This window comes from Clytia hemisphaerica, unplaced genomic scaffold (assembly GCF_902728285.1).
Source record: "Clytia hemisphaerica strain Z4C2 unplaced genomic scaffold, Clytia hemisphaerica genome assembly, whole genome shotgun sequence".
In the NCBI taxonomy this organism is placed as follows: Eukaryota; Metazoa; Cnidaria; class Hydrozoa; order Leptothecata; family Clytiidae; genus Clytia; species Clytia hemisphaerica.
The window spans coordinates 1,212,481-1,233,231 of record NW_027103726.1 but is presented as its reverse complement, the minus strand read 5'-3'; the positions used below and the strand labels follow the sequence as shown (position 1 = coordinate 1,233,231).

Sequence of the window (20,751 nt, the reverse complement as noted above, 5' to 3'; positions counted from 1 at the left end):
ACTGCACTTCATGCTGTATCCAAAATGTCAGAAGAAATTTGACAATGTATTTCCTCGATGTGTTTGGGTACGCAATTTTACACAGCAATCAAGCAATCATGCCAATGCAAAGAAAAAGTTAACAAAGTCAGAACATGGTTTGTCAAAATTCTTGAAAGAAATATATTGCAAATCTCGATTAAAAACTTTTTATGAATTACAACAGAGAAATCAGGTTTTTCTTGACAAAATCTTTTCAAATTTACGAACCGGTACAACCACAAGTACTTAAAAAAGGTGAATGTATGAAATAAATTATAAATTGCGATCTTACCATTTTTCTTCAGATGCTAAAATGTTATCTTTTCTTGAAATTCATTTTCATATCACAGCTACACAACAATCTTTCGTGGCTGATAGTAATAAGCAAGAGCTCTTTTTTCAGTTGATTAGATTAAAAATATATTCTCAATAACCCCCTGTTTTTATCATCCTCTCAGCTATTATGTGCATATAAGTTCGAACAATGACAGGGGGTAACTAAAAATTCTTTATTAATAACAAAAGGCTCTGTTAACGAAATTTTGACGCCTTCGCAAAAGAATACAATGAATCACGAAAAAATTAGCTTGTGTGAAGAAACCAATTAGTTTAATTGAATTTTAAAATCATTCCGAAATACTTCAAAGTATCATAGGTGATAGACTGGAGTCGTTTATAATGCGTGTAATACTAATAATTCCAATACTAATAATAATAATACGGGATTTAGTTTGTATAAACGACTGGAAGAATCCGGTGTTCCAGCCTTATAGATACAGGGGCTAGCTACGCAGAAACTTGCATAGCGAGAAAACAATTTATCAAGCAACAACAAACTCTCAAAACGAAATCAACTCAAATGAAAAACTTTCAATACACAAATCCACATATATTCTTTTTTCTCAAGAATTATTTTGAGCAGGAAATAATTATAATAATATATATATAATATTGACACTTTTCTTTTGTTTGGAGTTAGTGCACAAAGGTTTCTAGACGACTAAAATTGTTCCATTCATTACTTTTTGCTTTATTTCTACTATGTATAAATTAGTCGTCTAGCTTGCTAGACTACATAGGTGACAATTTTTTTCTTCTTTTTTTTCTCGAAAAACAGAAGATACACGTTTTTTTTTTTATAAGGAACACGTTTATAAGGAACTCGAGGCTGAAAATGGTTCAAAAAATAAGGAATTGTTAAGGAACTGCTCAGGCTGAGAATAAGTGGATTTGAAAATGATGTACCTTATTGGGACTAATTTGTTCAAATTTTGATCTTTCAAGGGGCAAAAAGTTCAAAATTTCTTATGTAGTAAGGAACTCGATAAGGAACTCTGAGACTGAAATTCTCTGTAAAAATAAGGAACTCTAGGCTCAGAGCAAAGTTAAGGTTCCTTATAAAAAAAACAACGTGTATGAGTTTAATCATGAGGTTTCATTTACGAAAAAAGTTGCTGAAATACTGAATGTATAAAAGTATAAGCAAAAGAAGATATGATATCAGAGCGGGTTAGAGCGCCAGCATGTTTAAAAAGTCTGCTCTCGTGGATTCAGCCTTTTTAATGACAGCGAGGTAGTCAGAGCTGTGTTTTTTATCGAAGAAAACATGCTATCAATCAGAGTTCCATCTGGAGCTTCGACTGAAGCACTGTCCCACCATCAAGAAAATAAATAATAACAAACACCAGAGATGGAAACCTTTTTAATTGCCAACCCTTTGTCTAAGTTTTCAGCCTCATCCTCACTCAAAGTTTCTGTACCGTTGGCAATATCTCATAGATCTTTTTCGATCAAGTACATTTCCATATTAAACGTCTATGAGCGCTAATGTGAATTATTGGAAAGATTTCAATGAAGAGGTGGTCATGCAAAGGAAAGATCAATAAGTTTTTGCTATGACAAATACAAATGGTGAATACGACCAAAAGCAAATTACAGGATTTAACCCTATTAGCCCCAAGCTTTTTTGACTTTTGTATCCCCAGGGGGGGGGGGTAGAATCTACCACCCTCGATTATTTTCGATCTAGAAGAGCTATGGCCATGAAATTTGGTACAGATGTTCTCCATCATGATACAATTTTCCAGGAAGAAAAAAAAATTGATGACGTCATTCAAAAACTGATGACGTCATCACAAAATTTCCACCTGTCGGAAAAAAAGCCCAAATATATGGTTTACAAAAATGTCTATTACAGTCGAACCAATAAAGATATTTCAATTCTGTTTGAAGATTCTGAAAGGTAAAGGACTGTTCTTTAACATAATCGCCGGTTTTGCAATTTTTATGAAGAGTTTTTCTTAAAATCTATGCTGAAGATGAGTAAAACTTTCAAAATTTGATGACGTCATAAATGATGACATCATCATTTTCAAAAATTTTCTTTTAATTTTTTAAATTTGTATTATCAATGCCTATCACGTGTCAAAATTTGAAAATGATTGAATAAATAGTTTAGAAGTTATCAGCACTTTAAAATTTTGAGTTTTAAGCGATTTTAGCTCGGTTTTATGTCATGTTTCACAATAAAGTCATAAAACTTGATCTGGACAACCTATGACCCTAAAATTTTGCACAAGTACTCTTAATAAGATTTTATTAAAAGTCAGAAAGTTTCAAGTCGTTTAAAAAATTTTTCTCCGAGATATAAACAAAAGAACTCCAGCGTGGTAGATTCTACCCCCCCTGGGGCTAATAGGGTTAAGAAAGTAATACACGAAGAATTCAAAGAGACTCCTGTCAGTACAACAACATATATATCACATCAGATAATACTTTGTAAATACCCTAACTATCAGCAGTAATATTGGTATTGCAGTTACATCGTCTTAATCTGAATCTTGTTAATTTAATCACTTTCAGTTTCCAATTTTTTCGGAATTCCGAATTTTTATGATTTTTTCAAAATTTCTAATCTTTTGATTTTTCGGAATTCCGAATTTTTACTATTTTTTCGGAATTCCGATTGCTTCTGACTTTTCGAAATTCTGAATATTTCCAATTTTTCGGAATTCCGAATTTTTCTAATCATAATGTTTCAACAAAAAAGCCGAACGACCTAAACGACAAAGACGGAGAAATATCATATGGTTCAACCCTCCCTACAGCCTTAACGTTCGAACGGACATAGCAAAGCGATTTCTCAAAATACTCGACAAAAACTTTCCAAAACACCATCGACTACATAAATTGTTCAATCGCAATAATGTGAAAGTGAGTTATAGTTGTCTACCTAACGTCGCAAGAATCATAACCGGCCACAACAAGAAAGTGCTTTCAGTAAAACCACAACCTCTTCAAGAAAAAATGTGTAATTGCCGCAAAAAAGCATCATGCCCACTTGACGGTAACTGTCAAAAGAGCAAATTGATTTACCAATGTACGGTCAAAAAATCAGAAAATGACGAAGGGGTTCAGTATATCGGTTTGACGGAAAACACGTTCAAAACAAGATGGTACCAACACAAATACACTTTTCGTCACGAAGACAAGTCAAATTCCACGGAGCTCTCAAAATATGTATGGTCTCTACAGAATAAGAACATCGAACCAATTCTGAAGTGGAAAGTTATCGACCACGCCCAACCGTACAAAAATGGAAGCAAATCATGTGACCTATGCCTTACGGAAAAGTACCACATTATTTCGTCAAAGGAAAAACTATTAAATAAACGATCTGAATTAATTTCTACGTGTCGTCATGCGGCAAAGTATTTATTAAAAAACTTCAAAGAGGTCCCACCAGACCCTTGAGAATTTTACAGTTTTACTACCTTTGTCTTTTTTATCTTTTAACGATCTTTTAATAATTACCCATCACATGTTTTAATCACTTTTTAATGAATCAGAATTTTTTTCTTGTACATAAATTTCTTTTCAACACTGTTTTTAGTCACATCTGATGATTGTACGTAAGTGCATGAAACTTTTAGTTATGTTTTTAACATTTTGATTTTTGGAAAATACATATTTATGAAGCACTACAACTGTATTGTGCACTCTTTGGATGTTTGCTACGCATTATTCATTGAATTAATCATAATGTTTCCTAAACTTTTGAATTTTCGGAATTCCGAATTTTTCACCTCTAAGAATTTCATTTTATCTTACTTTCAAATTTTGGTAGATTTCACTCCTGAATATCTTTGAGTTATGGTGAAAAATTTTGATCATATTATACTCTAAAATTTTAGTACTTTCTTCAACATAATTCTTTATTTGTGAATTATTAGTAAAGCTTTATCTTTTTTATCTATTTAAATCAGAAAAGAATTACACCAAATAGCACAGTGTTCACTCTTTCTAAAAAAGTTAACGAATCTTCAATCCGCTACTTTTTTTATTAGAATTATGACTTAAAAAAAGTATGAGAATCAGATTTGCATATTTCTATGAGAAAGTACCTTCATTTTTAATGTCTATTCAGGTTAATTTCTTAAGACAATTATTCAAGCTGAACATCCGTCAAGTTATAACTTAAATCCGATTAATTCAAGTATTCTTAGGCTGATCTTCTTCGATTTTCAGAAGCAGTAAAATAAATAGGAGTCGATTAGACTTCCTTTATTCTGTGCCGACTTTTCACAGTAGTATAGAAACAAATGGATGCATTTTTCCTAAATTTTTAGAAACGACAATTTTCTGGTTTGACGACACAGTGTTCCTGGAAGGAAAGATATTTTCACAGCCAAATCAAGTACTCACCAAAAATATGATTTTTAAGGTGGTCTACCAGGGCTATTTTATGCCCGCAAAACAGGTTATTTTACTTCTACAATAAAACATTTTTGCCCAAAAATACAAAAATATAAATCTCGCAACCACCAAATTACATTTCTACTAAAATATCTTCCTGTAAGATACAATCATGGTCGTAATATTTGAGAAAAAAGGGAATACGAAATCTTATAAACACAAACGATTTTGAAGCGTTCTAAATTAGGTTAGAAGGGTAGAGTTTTAACACTAGGCTTAAGAGTTAGGAGCTTAGAATATAAGGATCCAAAAGTTCAAGAATGGTCAAATAGGGCTCAGAAGAGTCTGCTAAATTGCGTGGGTTGCGTGGGTGCGTGGGCTCGTGGGTCAATATTTTTTAGTGGGTCATTTTTTTGCGTGGGTGCGTGGGTCAAAATATTTTTTGCGTGGGTCAAAGTTTTTGCGTGGGTCAAATTTTTTGCGTGGGTCATATTTTTTGCATGGGTCAATATTTTTTGCGTGGGTCATATTTTTTGCGTGGGTCATTATTTTTTGCGTGGGTCATATTTTTTGCGTGGGTCAAAGTTTTTGCGTGGGTCACTATTTTTTTGGTGATTTTTTAGCTAACTCGATTTTTTTACCAAATTAAAACTTTCGAGTTAGCTAACTCGTTTTTTTTGTCAAATTAAAATTTGTTGTGTATCTACGAAAACTAAGCAAAAGCACACTGTTTTTATGTAACACGTTGTGGTTTATTTTGCATAGCTGCACTTATTTACTATAATATTATACAGAATCAACACACACCCGTCTAATTTTTGTAGACACACTTCAGGATCACACTTTTGAATTTTAACATGTTATATTTCTGGATTCCAGTGTCATCGAAATAAACACAATAACTTCAAGCAAAAAAATGAGATATGACCATTCATTGCTTTTTTCCTTTCTATTGAAACTTTTCCTTCCTTTTTCTCTTGCTTTGAAAAAAAGTACAGCGTCTTTATTTCGTCTAGTTTTTTAAATTGGCCTTCAATGTACTTAAATCAAAGAAATTACAAGTGGGGTGGACGAAATAATTGACAAGGATTAACTTGTTTAGTAATCGGTCGCCTAACGAATATAACTTTTGTAGAAAATTTTTCAGATTTTGTCGCCATTTGCTTTGTTCTTTCACACTCAAAGGAAACCCAAAAGATTAAAGTGTGCTATAAGAAGCTATAAAAGCTGACATGTTCAGTCAGCGGAATTAAAAAATATAATAAAGCCGCTTGATTGTGTACATTTTTTTGGCCATTCTTAGGTATATACAAAACGTAACTACAGTATTAATTTTGGAAGAAATCTCCCAAAAGGGAAAATTACACTTATAAAAAGACACTCCCCTGTTGGAAACATTCTTTCCGACCTCGTTTATTAGAACAAATTCACCATATTCAGAAAGTACGGATACTGTACAGCTATGCAAAATAAACAAAATAAACCAAAACGTGTTATTTAAAACACATCCAACATTTTGGATGTGACCAGTTCGAATTTCAAGGGAAGGCATTTTTTCGAATTACAGAGAGAATTTTGACCCACGCAAAAATTTTGACCCACGCAAAAAATAATGATCCACGCAAAAAATATGACCCACGCAAAAAATTTGACCCACGCAAAAAATTTGACCCACGCAAAAAATATGACCCACGCAAAAAATTTGACCCACGCAAAAAATTTGACCCACGCAAAAAATTTGACCCACGCAAAATTTTTGACCCACGCAAAAATCATTTTGACCCACGCACCCATGCAAAAAAATGACCCACGCAAAAATATTGACCCACGCACCCACGCACCCACGCAACCCACGCAATTTAGCAGACTCGGCTCAGAATATAGCCTGGAAGTCTATAAACCCCATCCGAATTGAAATCCTCGAATAAATTTATCAATTAGCCCAAAAGTGACTTTCTTGCCCGAACTCCAAGTTTCGAAAAACGAAGAAATAATCGAAATTCTCAATAGATCTTGACCATGATTATAGATGCTTGAAATTCCCAGGGAAAAGATGGGGGTTATTTTTTGTAACAACTCAACGAATGCAATAATCGAATGCGAAATCCCAATAGATTAAGGGCCCCGATTAATCGAATATTTTCAGAATTGTAAATTTTTCAAAGCTGGAAATTTTTGGCGAACGTAAGATATTATCAAGACAAACTTACTGAATATGTTTCAGCCCGATCAGACGAAGTGGTTGTGGTTTCATTAATTTTTGTTTAAAATAGACTCGGCTTCTGCTCAAAAAGAGTTTCTTAGAGGATTTATATCTATAGAGGTCTGCGATCACAGGAAAGAATCTTAAAATCCAAGGCCTGGGAAATGGCCATTTTCGGGGTGGGATTTTTTTAGCCCTGAGATTTTTTAACGATTACATATTTCGATTAAATTTTGGGGGTGATTTTGGCCATTTTACAACCCTGGGAGAAATTTTATGCAAACTTTCCCACCCCGAAAATGGCCATTTCGCAGGCCTGGGATTTCCTGTGGATTAGGAATGAAATAGACCAGCCTGTAAAATGCCAATTGCAGAGGTGGCCAGATTAAAATTGATTAATTGACCGATCTGTAAAATACCAAATTGATGTCCTATTTTTCTTTTTAGAAAAAATCTAAAAACTCATTTAAAGAACAATTCCGCAGCTTCAGATTATGAAAATGGCAATCGGGCTGTTAATTGAAGAAAGTAAGTATAATAAACTACATTTTTAAGAACAGTTGGAAGGTTACGCAGAATAAAATAAGAACAGCCGAGTCTCAGTCTAAATATGGTTTTCTTATAAAAAAGTGATATATGCAAACAAATTTGCAATTCAAAATTCGATGAAAGCGCTTTTTAAATTGCTATGAAGTATTTTATCAAACTCACGGAGAATTGGTAAAATTTCCTTAGAAATAGAAAACTCCTTACATAAAAAAACGAGTCATTTGCTAATTCTGAAAAAGTTTAAAAGCACGATTTAAAAAATTTCACGTTTTTCCTTGCGGTGTTCACAATAAACTATTGCCATGGATTTGTACAAAATGGGGATACTTCACTTTCGAGGGATAAACTTGTCAATGATTTTCGAATAAAAGTTCTTAAACAGCAACGATGTCAAACCCAGCAGAAACGACGCCTACGACATAATGAACAACATTTCCACGAACAAATTGTACACGAACGCGTCATAAATCAATCAGGACCAGAAAAATCAGACGCCATCCGCCTTCACCGTGTACAGCAAATTTATGAACATCAAAAAAACTGGATCAGAATGATAACGATGAAATATTTCAAGATCTTAGTAAGTTAAGCCAACAAAACCTTTTTAGAGGGAATATGGGATACAATTTACATGTTCTTATTTTCACCGTTTTTTGAGTATCGTTGTCCGTTTTCCTAAGAAATTCAGTGTTTTTGAGTCCACACTGTTCTTAACTTATTCTTAACATTTTGGCCATCGAAGCCTTGTGTTCTTATATAGTTTGTTCTTATAAAAAAAGGTGTAAGGCATACCCAATGCTGTTTCCTTATCTTTCTCGGACTTTTTTATCTTGGACTCCGGATTAGAAATACAGTGGAGTCTCCTATAACTCGATCACACACAGGAAGCACAAATTTGTTCGAGTTAAGGAAGTTTCGAGTTACGGAGTAATGTTTATATGTTATTGTTAACTGAAGGGACCATAAAATTTGTTTAAGTTAAGGAGAAATTCGAGTTTTAGAGATGCGAGTTAAAGAGACTCCTCTGTATTAGAAATGTGGAGCTAATAATTCTATGATCAAAAATCATACTATCACATACTTCTTTCTCTATGGATATCCTGTACTGTGCTATACCTCAGCTATGAAATACTTAATCAAAATCAAAGAATTCATGATATGTACCACTGCAATGACTTGACGAAATTATGCAACTTTTCTGTTTTGTTCTACCCATTACGTCATTTTTTCTATTGTTTAAGTGACGTGTTGGGTGGAAAATTTTAAATGTTCTCAGAAGACTCTCCAGTGGTGCATATCATGAATTATACACTCTTTCCAAATTACACGTTTTTTTTATATAAGAACGTCAAAAATTTTCGAAGCCTTCGGATGTTCTTAGTTTCTTGGATTTGAAGCCTAAAAATGTTCTTAAAATGTTCTTATTTTCAGCATTTTTTGAGCATTTTGATGTAATTTCTTAAGAAAATGCATGTTTTTAAGTCTCCAAAGCCTTAGAATGTTCTTAGAATGTTCTTAAATTTTTGGGCCTCGAAGCCTTATGTTCTTATATATATAGTTTGTTCTTATATAAAAAAAACGTGTAGTCCTTAATGCATTAACCTCGGACAGTGTATCCTCACAAGAATGAGCAGACGTACGCTCCATATCCAACTGGTACACAACGTTGTTTTAACCTTCAAATAACGTTATTTGGACGTTATGAATGTCACATGGACGTTGTTTTGACGTTGTGTGCCGTCTACGTATCACCCTTACTCACTTACAGAATCATGTTCTCAGATCAATATAAACGCAAACCATATCCGAGAGAAAAGTACCGTTTTAAGAAAGGACACTACTCCAAAAGGTCCATTGGTTGGTCCACCTAAATACTCCGTCACGTGCGAAGGTAAAGTACCGTGAAAAATACAGGCCGGTATCATATTCGACCTGTGCCGACCAATCGACAGTGATTAGATTGACACATGAGCGATAAAATTTTTAATTATTGGTCTTCAGAGGTTGATATATTTTTTGAAAACAACTGACCAGTTTGGCTATATGAAAGTCACAAAATTAGGGCTGTCACCAGAGTGCTAATACTCCAATTACTAAAGATATTGTTCATGTGCCTCTTATGCTGACAAAGCAGATTTTAATAATGAAATTTATCGAAATTTTGTGCCGATTGCTCCATTGAAAATATACTAAAATTTATAGAATCCTAGCTCTATACAATATCAGATTCACACTTACTATAAAAAGAACATTTCCCACCTCATCTGTATTTAATATCTCCAACTATTTATCCCAACTGCTATAAGGAATTTGAACCAGTCCACTGAGACAGGGATGTGAATTGGTTCACTGAGGCAGGGGTTGCCAAGAGGTTTCCTGAAACAAGGGTGCCCATCGGTTCACTGAGACAGCGTTGACCATCGATGCGAGAGACAAATGAATCCATGACGTATTCAAAGGTATTCCATTTAACGTTAGATTAACGTTAAAACAACGTTGTGTGCCAGCTGGGATCCCTGGCTACTCCTGACCTGTCATAGGGAAAACTGGGAAAACAACGAAATTTTTCCTGTCTTAGGTGAATGCAAAGCGGGATTTTCCATGCAATTGCAGCTGTCCACCTTGCCCAAACGGCACACAACATTAAAACAACGTCCATGTGACATTCATAACGTCCAAACTACGTCATTTGAACGTTAAAACAACGTTGTGTGCCAGCTGGGTGAATTCACTGGAATGTTTCTGCTAACTTTTTCTTCTGTGTGTAGCTTGTTACACTTACCCTGTACCGCAGACCCAATTTAACCCCTTATGTCTTCAATTAGTTGGACTTTGCTCATTTATCTGCCAACTGGGCTTTGCTGGCTCAAAAATACCCGATTTCTTAGAAAAAAAAGACCAAAAATGGTCACAGAAAGGTGATAATAAGAACATGATGAGAACATTTTTACGCTTAAAACTCAAAAAGCTAAGAACATTCAAATACTTCAAAAATTTTGTATGATCTTATAAAAAAAAACGTGTAAGATTATGAAATTGCCTTTATCATATTATGTTTTTGGTTGTTATAGTGGCCCATACAGTATGCCAGAATACCACTTTCTGTATTGTTTACTTGATTTTTTTTCGTGTAAATTACATGGGATAAAAGCAAAAGCAACAGAAAAATCTAATTCGAAATCCTTGTATTCCCCCTTCCGTGCCACGCAAGCACAAATTTCGAGAAATTCTGTTGTTTATTGGGCTCTTCCCGAAAATGTCCGTACATGAGGGGTGGAGGATATATTGTCCGGGGGGGGGGGGGGGGGTAGTGAAAAATCATCAAAATTTGCCTCTTCCGTGGGGTAAATCACTGATAATTGTTATAAGCCCCCCCCCCAATTCAAATTCTTTCTAGAAAAACCCATTCTACGTTGTTGCTTTCTTTATCATAAAAATAATCTCTTTTAAATGGTTGTTGAAACTGTATTCCTCTGTTGTGTGCGTGCTGGGTGATAAGAAATCATACTGAATAAGACATTCAAAATGCTTATCTTCAATTTCTTACATAGTATTTCTTGGTTTAGCACAAACAAACATTATGCTTGGTTGAACCTCATCTTTTCAAATGTCATTTTAAACATACTTTAAATAAAGATTTCACTATTTGGAAAAATTTATTTTTGCTTGTTTTGTAGTGCTGTCCGTGAATGAATGGCAATTTAGTTTTAGTTTTTTTTATGATTTGCGATTTTTTGGCAGCCAATCAGAAAGAGAGTAAATATGAAAAAAAATAAATAAAAATGTATACAGATTGTGATGAAGTCTTTTGAAGATTTCGAGCACTTCTTTTAAATCTCAAGATGAATGGAAATCAACTATTGTTCACTAGTGCGTTGCGACGACTTTTATATTTAGAACTCTGGTTGCAGCGCACTGCCCGCTAGGTGAATGGAAACTAGGCTTAAAGGAGAGATATGCTGCACATTTTTTTTTTTGCTATTGTGGATATTTTTTGCACACGGTACAAGAGAGTTAAATGTCTCTTCTGAGTTTCTGATTGGCTAAATAAAAAAGAACAATAGGGAAGCTGCACAGCTCAGCGAAAAAAGTTGAAAAGTTTCAACTCTTGTTACGCTCAAAGCGACAGCCTTTGAAGGCTTAATTTATGTACATGTTTTTATTTTTTATTTTTTATGAGCATTGCACTTTTAAGCATGTCTAGGCTCAGATATGGGGAAAAATTAAGCATATGGCAAGCATTACTTGAGCCTACGAGAAATGTTTTTTCCTGATTTGGCTTTTTTTGGCTGGAATTTTACGGATTTTCAGTATTTCCCTCGTAAATTTATGCTTTGGATTTAAGCATCCCTCAAGCATTTTTTCAGCCTTATTAAGCTTTCGACCTAAGCATCTCTGAGCCTGTTTTCGGACTTTAGTATGCTTATAAAAAAACAAAATGTAATTCATGTAATAATTAAGCCGTACGCCTTGTTCGCCGACCATAAAATGCTGAGTGGCCTTAAGTAGATGATGGAAATTTGTATAAAATAATGTTCTGCTTTTTTCCGGACACACTCTCTGTACATCACACATTTTCACTGAATTTTAGTCAATTTTTTAAGAAATGCTGTCTGTGAAAGCCCTCGTCATTTTGTTGATGTGCTCAATGTGGGTCAATGGAAAGCACAGGACACGACACCACCATGGAGTTAAACATACAAACAATTTACATTTCATCCAACAATATGCTGAGTCAGCATTACCCAATGACGTAACTATTGGAAGGATTGAAAACAACACGGTAATTATTATCAATTGAATTTTTTGAGTTTCTTTTGTGGCTTTTTTTTATCTATAGTATAGGTAACACGAACAAATAGTACAAAACTAAAGTTCCTAACCTCACGAAAAAGGGACCACCAGATCATACCGCCAGGAGGAAGGAACCCAAAATAAGCTAACAATAAATTGGTAAATAATCAATTTAATAAACCGTGTTTCCAATTTCCGTCGAGGAGAAAAGAACGCAAGATGCACGCCAGTCTGGCTGGAATGGTATCACGCGTGAAAGGTGAGCGTAGGAGTTAGGTAAGCGTAGGAAGAAATTTTGTCGGTGGTAAGGGCTGAAACTGTTAATCAGCAGCCTATCACCAAGTTTTGCTCGTTCGCCTACGCAGCTCCTATTCTAGCAAAGGCACGCTGTCTTTATGTTCCCGCCCTCTGACATGATTAATTAACAGACAAGTTTGCTAGTCTAAATTCTTGCTAACACTTAGGTTGTCTGTACACAAACCCAGTATCTACGGCTTGTTTCAAAATTCATTGCCGTAACGTTTGTTGTCATTGTTTTTTCACATCATTTGAGTTTTTTCAATTTGTTTTTATAACAGATCACCATCGGGCAAGCTGGGAAGAGAGATCAAACGGCCAACAAGCGAAGTACCGCTGACACTGATGTTGCAAAACTTGTCAAAGAATTGGGAAATGTCAACCTGAACGAGTTTACTTCAACAAAGATGACAAAAACTAAAGGTTAGGACAAAAATAATGTTGTTTGAGTGGGTGGGAGGGGCTTGTTGGGTGGTTCTTTAGTGGATTTTATAGGCATGGAGTCAAGACTAACGAATATGAAATTCTTGAGCATTATCGAGCAAATTATGTTGAAGCGTTTTAGCTACAAAATACATCTTGAGAAACCGAATACTAATTTTTTGGACCTACCTTGGAGGTCCTATAAATTAACCGATGTCCGTCCGTCCGTTCGTTCGTCCGTCCGTTCGTTCGTCCGTCCGTCTGTTACCAGCTTTTCTCGAGATTGGCTCATTAGTTTTTTCTGATTTTTGGCACAATGATGCAAAATGGTAATGCCCAAAATGTGACGGAGCCCGATTTCCGAAAAAAAATCATTTCCGGCCGAAAATGCCGGAAATATGCCGGAAAAACTGTTTTTTTGGCATTTTCTCGAGATTTCATCATTAGTTTTTTCAGATTTTTTGCACAAAGATGCGTATTAGCAATGTCCAAAACATGGCAGAGTCCGATTTTTGAGAAAAATTCTTTTCCGCCCGAAAATGCCGGAAATATGCCGGAAATCGCCGTTTTTGCAGATTTTCATCGGACTTTTTCCTTATAATTGGTTGTTTTTTCACAAAAAAACATTGTTAATAGCAATATCCACGATCAAGCATGGTTCAATTGTCAATAAAACTGGTTTTGAAGCCGGAACTTACTAAAAATCGACGGAACTGCCGATTTTCGCCGGAAAAATAGTATTTCTTGAATTTCTCCAGCTGTACTTCATGTTTTTTTATGAAATTTTGCACATTGATGTAAAATGACAATACCTAAAAAGTGACGGAGCCCGATTTTCGAAAAACATTTTTTTCCGGCCGAAAATGCCGGAAATATGCCGGAAAAACTGTTTTATTTGGCATTTTCTCGAGATTTTATCATTAGTTTTTCTCTGATTTTTTGCTCAAAGATGCGTATTAGTTTTGTTCAAAACATGGCCGAGTTTGTTGTAATAAAATAGCCAGAAAATTAATTATTATTCAAAAAACATTTCAACAAATATTTTTCAGCATAAGCTTTTCGTTTTATTAAAAAACATCATCAGTGCATATAGTGAGTTTGATTTTTGAAGAAATTTTTTTTCCGGCCGAAAATACCGTAAATATGCCGGAAATCGCCGTTTTTCTGGATTTTCATTGGAATTTTTACTTTCAATTCGTTGTTTTTTCATTCAAAAACATTATTAATAGCAATGCCCACCATCAAGCATGTTTAAATTTTAAATAAAATTGACTTTTGAAGCCGGAGCTATATAAAAATCGCCGGAACAACCTATTTTTGCCGGAAAGACAGTATTTCTTGAATTTCTCGAGCTGTACTATATATTTTTTCATGAAATTTTGCACACTGATGCAATATGACAATACCTAAAATGTGACGGAGCCCGATTTTAGAAAGTGCTGGAAATATGCCGGAAAAACCGTTTTTTTTACATTTTCTCGAATTTTCATCAAAAGTTTTTTCTGATTTTTTGCAGAAAGATGCGTATTTGTAATGCTCAAAACATGGCTGAGTTTGATTTTTGAGAAATTTTTTTTTTCGGTTGAAAATGCCGGAAATCGCCGTTTTTGCAGATTTTCATTAGATTTTTTCCTTGTATTTTTATATTTCTCACAAAAACATTATTGATAACAATGCTCACCATCAAGCATGATTCAATTGTCAATAAAAATGATTTTTGCAACCAGAACTTTCTATTTATTTTTCCCCTACAACCCTTCCCTCTCCCCCCATCAACAATCAATGATGAATTTATTGCGTTATGCATTTTCGCTAAACGCTATATTTTTTGACTGATTTTTTTCTCCTCGCATTGCTATCCAACTTTCAGCATCTAGCTTGTTTTGGCTTACTTTCTTGAAATTTTTGGAAAAGTATAATGTTATCAAGGCATACTTACTCTCTTTCTTTTCCAGGTGGATTAGCTACATCCTTAGGAGCTGCAGAATCACTTTACGATAAGATTGAGAAGAAAGATAAAATGGGGATCGCGATTTCAAGTATCACAATCGTCTCTGGGATCGCATCTATGGTGGGTGGACCTGTTGGGTACCTCGTTGCTATGTCTTTAGACATCATTAAAACCATCTTGACGATCATAGATAAAAAGAAGAATGGCCCTCCTGAGAGTGAAGCATCCAAGCTACAGAAGGCTATTGAAAAAGCGTTAAGGAAATTCTCGGAGACTCAGTTAAGTGCTGATTGGAATGGTTATAAGAGATTGACTGAAGTTTATCTCAAACATTTAGATATGATTGAGAAATTCGATGAAGTGAAACCGTTGGTTGGTGAGGATAAGAAGCAATTCAATATTGAGGATATGGGTGGGAAGGAGGAAGTTAAGCAACAACTGTTTGATGAAGTCACACCGCAAATTTATAAAGTATTAACATCCAGCACCCACCTACTTGGCAAGATTGAACATCATATTTCTAAAGTTTGTGATTTTGATATCCAAGCCAGAAAGGTGAAATCGGAACGTAAGATATTACACGTGGAAGAAAGGGAGCCAATCCCCACGCAAGATGAAATTGAAGAAAAAGATACATTCGCTACCAATTGTTTGAAGTTATATGAATTGTACTCTAAGATCAGCTCCTACCATTACCAAACATACTTGAAAAGTCTGGAAGTCATCCATAAGATTGTAGGAGAAAAATACTTTGATAACGTCTCTAGTGGTAAAACGCCTTCAGAAAGCGACGATAATGCAATTCCAAACAATCCCGGAGCATCCAATGGCAATCCTGCACCATCCAAAAGCAATCCTGCACCATCCAAAAGCAATCCTGCACCATCCAAAAGCAATCCCGCACCTTCCAAAAGCAATCCCGCACCATCCAAAACCAATTCCGCACCATCCAAAAGCAATCCCGCACCATCCAAAAGCAATCCAGCACCATCCAAAAACAATCCTGCACCATCCAAAAGCAATAACAAGAAACCATCGAAGAGAACAATGGACCAAGCCAAAAAGGAAAAATCAAGAAGAAAAGCATACGTTTTTATGCATCTTCTCTTAGACATGATCCAAAACTCTAGAGAATATAACAAGAAAGTTTTCAAACCTTTCCTGAACCCGTTCGAACACTACAAGATGCGATACACAGTCAATTATTACTATAACAATGAGAAAATGTATGAACATTTATCAACATACTTGAAAGACTTTTTCACTGATAAGGAAACGATGAAAACTGTCCCCAAGAAAGTCATGTTTTGCAGTCAACAATCACTCCTTGGTTCCTGTTATCTTGAAGACGGACCCAAAGCACAAGACCCTGGACCCTGGAGATCGGCTTATGTCCCAAAAGGTAAAGATACTTGTAAACTTTGTCATGCTAATGAATGCCCTAAATAGTGTGGTCGTGTTACAAAAATACAGGCTGTTTGTAGATTATGCTAAACGACCGCACTAAAAGTGGCTTGAAGAAAATAAGAAGGCATAGTAACATTTTCTATCGCAAATTTAATTTTACGACTTTTTTCTCGAATTCATCAAAATGTAAGTCTTAGTTTATTTTTTCGTTTTGTTAGTAGCGAACAAGAGAGTCACTAAATATATCCGGAAATACAGTTTATCAGGGTCCTAGCCCATAGAATGAATGAAAATATTATAAAAAGTTATAAAAGCATGATTCTATTTTCTCATTGAAGGTAAAAGTATCACAGTGGAATATCAGCTAAAAGCCAACAAAGCAATCACTTACAATGCAGCCAAAGGACTTCCCATCAAATTGATTGGACCTGCTTCAATGGGCATGTTATTCACTATGAAAATGTTATTCAAAACCAAATTATTGAGTACAAATAATGCCTACGACAACGAAGTGGAGGAGATGAAAAAATTTGATGGATACGTTAAACAAATCACTGTGGCTGATGAAGAAGGTTTGCGCTTTACTTGCTTATTAATCGGATTAACTTTCGCTAGATTAAATTTTGCGATTTCGCGAAATTCAAACTCGCGAAAACGCGTAAGATTTTTCACTCGCGAAACGAAATCCACCACAAAATTTTTGAAATTGAGTTTTCGACGAAGAAACCAGTCCAAAGTCTCCATTTGTGGCAAAATATGGCTATTTTTCAGCTGTTTTTTGAGGCTTATTCGCGAAATTAAGTCCAGAAAATTTCGCGATTTGGTTCGTGAACTTTAAATTAAAGACTTTAAATAATGGATTACCCACGCGATAAAAATTTTCGATTTCCAAATTCCTGAAAGAAAATACGGACGAAAACTTTCCTCTATGCGAGTTGTCGAACTGTATAAAAGTGACGAGATTTTAAAATGTATTTTTTTTCAAATTTCATTTAAGAACCTTTAAAAGATGACCAAGGAAAACCTAAACAAGCATCGAAGAAATCATTCAAAATGTGTGTGACCAGGGATTACTTGCAAGAAAGCCCAAGACATCATTCTTCCGTCTGCATCACGGATGAGTACAAAGGAGCTGTGAAGACCATTTCATTCAGTGAAATCAAATCACCAACGAAATGGGAAGGAAAGAATATCAGTCTTTCATGTAGTGAACCAGATCTGGCGTTTGTTGGCACATATAAAAGTGGTAAACAAGATATCAACAAGCTTGATGCTAGATGGGGACCCTTCTTCAGCCCTTTCCCAATGATGCAGCTTCCTGGCAGTGTCCAATGGGACTCAATTACCGTCTACCCTTACAAAAATGAAATCGACAGCACAGTTGCAGCCATTGCAAAGAATGACAAAGTATGCAACGGAGACAACAATCTACTATGTCAAGGTGAAACTATTGACAAGAAACTGTTTGTGACCATCTGTAAAGAAGCTGAGTTGAAGGGCTACTGTGAAGAGATTCCAGTACTGAAAACTGAAATCACAGCTAAGAAGGAGAAAACAGTACAGCTTACTGTTATCAATGGTAATGGCATTTACGGGAAAATTAAGCCCCTGGAATCCATGTATTCAATCGGTACGCAAAAGGTGCCCGATGAAACTGCTCTTATTCATACTGAAAATTTCGATAGTTATTATGATGTTGATAATTCGATATGGCAACCTATGTTAAAAGATAGTGGAAAGAAAGCGTATAATTTGTTGCAAAGCATGAAAGTCCCTGATGATGTGATGGTTGAGTTGTATACAAAAGAAGATAGTAAAAAGAATAAAAAGATGTTTGGACCATATCAAGGTAATTCAGCTGGCACACAACGTGTTGTTTCAACGTTTATTTAATGTTCACAACGTCCATTATAACGTTAGATAAACGTCGAAACAACGTTGTGTGCCAGCTGGTAAATCAGTACTTCATATTATATTAAACTTGAAAATTTGTTACAAACTTTCGGGTCATCGGGTCATGTGCCCCGTCGACAATGGCCGGGGGGGAGCAGGTCCGCTCACTTTTTTGTAGACAATTTTTTTTTATCTAATGTTCTAATTATGGTCTTTAAAAGTTGTAATAAGTGAAAATTTGCCACACCTCAATTTTTTCGTCTCACCAGGGGCACCAGGGGCACATGTGAATTTGCTGTATTTGAAAAGAAGATAACTTGGTCTATATTAACTCTATAACTCTATAATTTGGTCAAATTTTTTATAAAATTGTTCGTACATTAAAAAAATCATACACATTTTTTTGTATAAGAACAAAAATTTTTGAAGCCTTCGGATGTTCTTAACTTTTTCAAATTAAACCTAAAATGTTCTTAAGATGTTCTTATTATCACCATTTTGTGGGTAATTTTGTGCGTTTTTCTAAGAAATTGAGTCCCCAAACCCTTAAAATGTTCTTAATTTGTTCTTAACATTTTGGCCATCGAAGCCTTATAGTCTTATATAGTTTGTTCTTATAAAAACGGGTACAATGCTTATTTTTTAACAAGGTCCATTGACTGTTGACCGAATCGATGGAAACGATGTCATTTCTAACATAATTGAAACCATCGTCATCAAGAGTGTATCCAAAGAAATCTTGCCTGAGGATACTGCATCAGCCGGTGATCAACCAGATATTGAAGTCCAAGCTGAGGACCCTGACATGCCAAATGACGCCGAACCCGAAGGGGCCAGTGCACCGACTGGATCCGATATTGGAGAATCGACAACTGACCCTAACACTATTGGAGATACAGTGGGAGATTCAGCAGCAGGGTCAAGTAATCCGTCAACGGGTGCAGCCAAGCCTTAGAATAATTTTTTTCAGTTTATGCACTCTTTGGGCCTATTTGTTTAATCACTATTTTTGCAATATTTACTATAAGTGCACTCATTTCAATTTTTTCTGTCCAAAACTTTAGCACTTTTTTAACTAAACTTGCAAACTCCCTGTTAGCAAAAATAGTAAAAATCTCAACTTTCTGCAAGCAAAGCATCTAAAATCAGACTGTATGATGTTTTTAAACCAATAAAATTAGAGAAGTGAAGAGCTGAAACTGTAGCTTGCTCCACGCACGGGTCTATATCTGAAATCAAAATAGCAGTTATTTTCATAATGGCGAGATAGTGGTCACACAGCCGTGAATAAACAATTGATTAAAAGTTACTTTTTAAAATTTAAAGCACAACCAGGGATCATCAAGATGGCAGACAACAAATCTTGCAATATTTGCTATCATTTTCAAAGTTTTCATGGAATTTCGTAGCACTTTTAGCAGATAGCATCTACAGCATTTATATTAAGTGAAACAAATATACCCTTAATTTTTTTATCTTGATAGTGGTAACAAAAAAGAGTGCACAATTTTGGCAAGAAGAATTTTAATCTCATGTCTGGCGGAAAAACCGTAAAAGTGGAGAGGCTGAAGGCTCAAAATGAGAGATGGGAATGAGTCGCTAGGAATTCGAGAAAAGATCCAATCTGCTCAAAAATAAGGAGGCTGAAGTCTCCCCAGTCTCCCCACTTCCGCCGGGCCTGAACCTAATAATATTATTCAAATTATGTAGCTTTTATTTCCATACAAATTGTTTACATTCAATTCATTACAATTATTAGATTATTTACAGAACCCAAATGAATATTTATAGTATTGATAGAAAATTAACAGAAAAGAAAATGTACTTTAATTTATTGACTGACGTGATTTTTATTGGGAACTTACTTCATAATCAGGATTCTTAGCTAATATACAGCGTGTTTCACAAAAAAGTTTGTGTACAGCAACTAAATATTAAATACAAATTGTTTACATTCAATTCATTACAATTATTAGATTATTTACAGAACCCAAATGAATATTTATAGTATTGATAGAAATTTACAGAAAAAATAATGTACTCTAAATCTTTCACGGACGTACTTCAGAATTCTTAGCTAATATACAGCGTGTTTCACAAAAAAGTTTGTGTACAGCAATTTTGTATTTGCGTGACTAAAAATTTCATTTTTCCATAACAGGAATATTCAAAACAGTCGGAATTTCACTGTTGCTTGCTACGGTCCCATAAGTTTCTCATTTCTGCACTAAGATTCTTGTCACTCATTCATTTTCAGTAGCAGTCAGCCATATGTCTTGATTCATCCTAAGCATATACATGTTTATTCTTTTATAAGCATAACGTTTATAAGCATATGAAGGCTCAGTTTTTGGTACCTAAACAATGACTATTGTTTAAGAACAATAGAATGCTAAGCATAATGCGAGCCTGATGTAGGGGCAGACACTTGCTTATAAAAAAAACATGTAAATATAGAATTTAATAACAGAGACTGTATCTTACCCTTTTTTCTCTTGCTTGGCTCTCGTTTCTAGTA

At 34.9% G+C, this 20,751-nt stretch overlaps 1 protein-coding gene across 1 annotated transcript; it reads left to right on the top strand.

Moving 5' to 3' along the window:
• The first annotated feature begins 11,140 nt into the window (after positions 1-11,140).
• On the top strand, positions 11,141-20,063 carry LOC136804699 (uncharacterized). Its single transcript, XM_067061312.1, has 6 exons — positions 11,141-12,251; positions 12,841-12,982; positions 14,938-16,335; positions 16,679-16,912; positions 17,338-18,189; positions 18,884-20,063. Exons 1-6 carry the CDS (start codon positions 12,075-12,077, stop codon positions 19,186-19,188), a joined length of 3,108 nt encoding a protein of 1,035 aa, XP_066917413.1. The 5' UTR covers positions 11,141-12,074; the 3' UTR covers positions 19,189-20,063.
• The last annotated feature ends 688 nt before the right edge of the window (positions 20,064-20,751 follow it).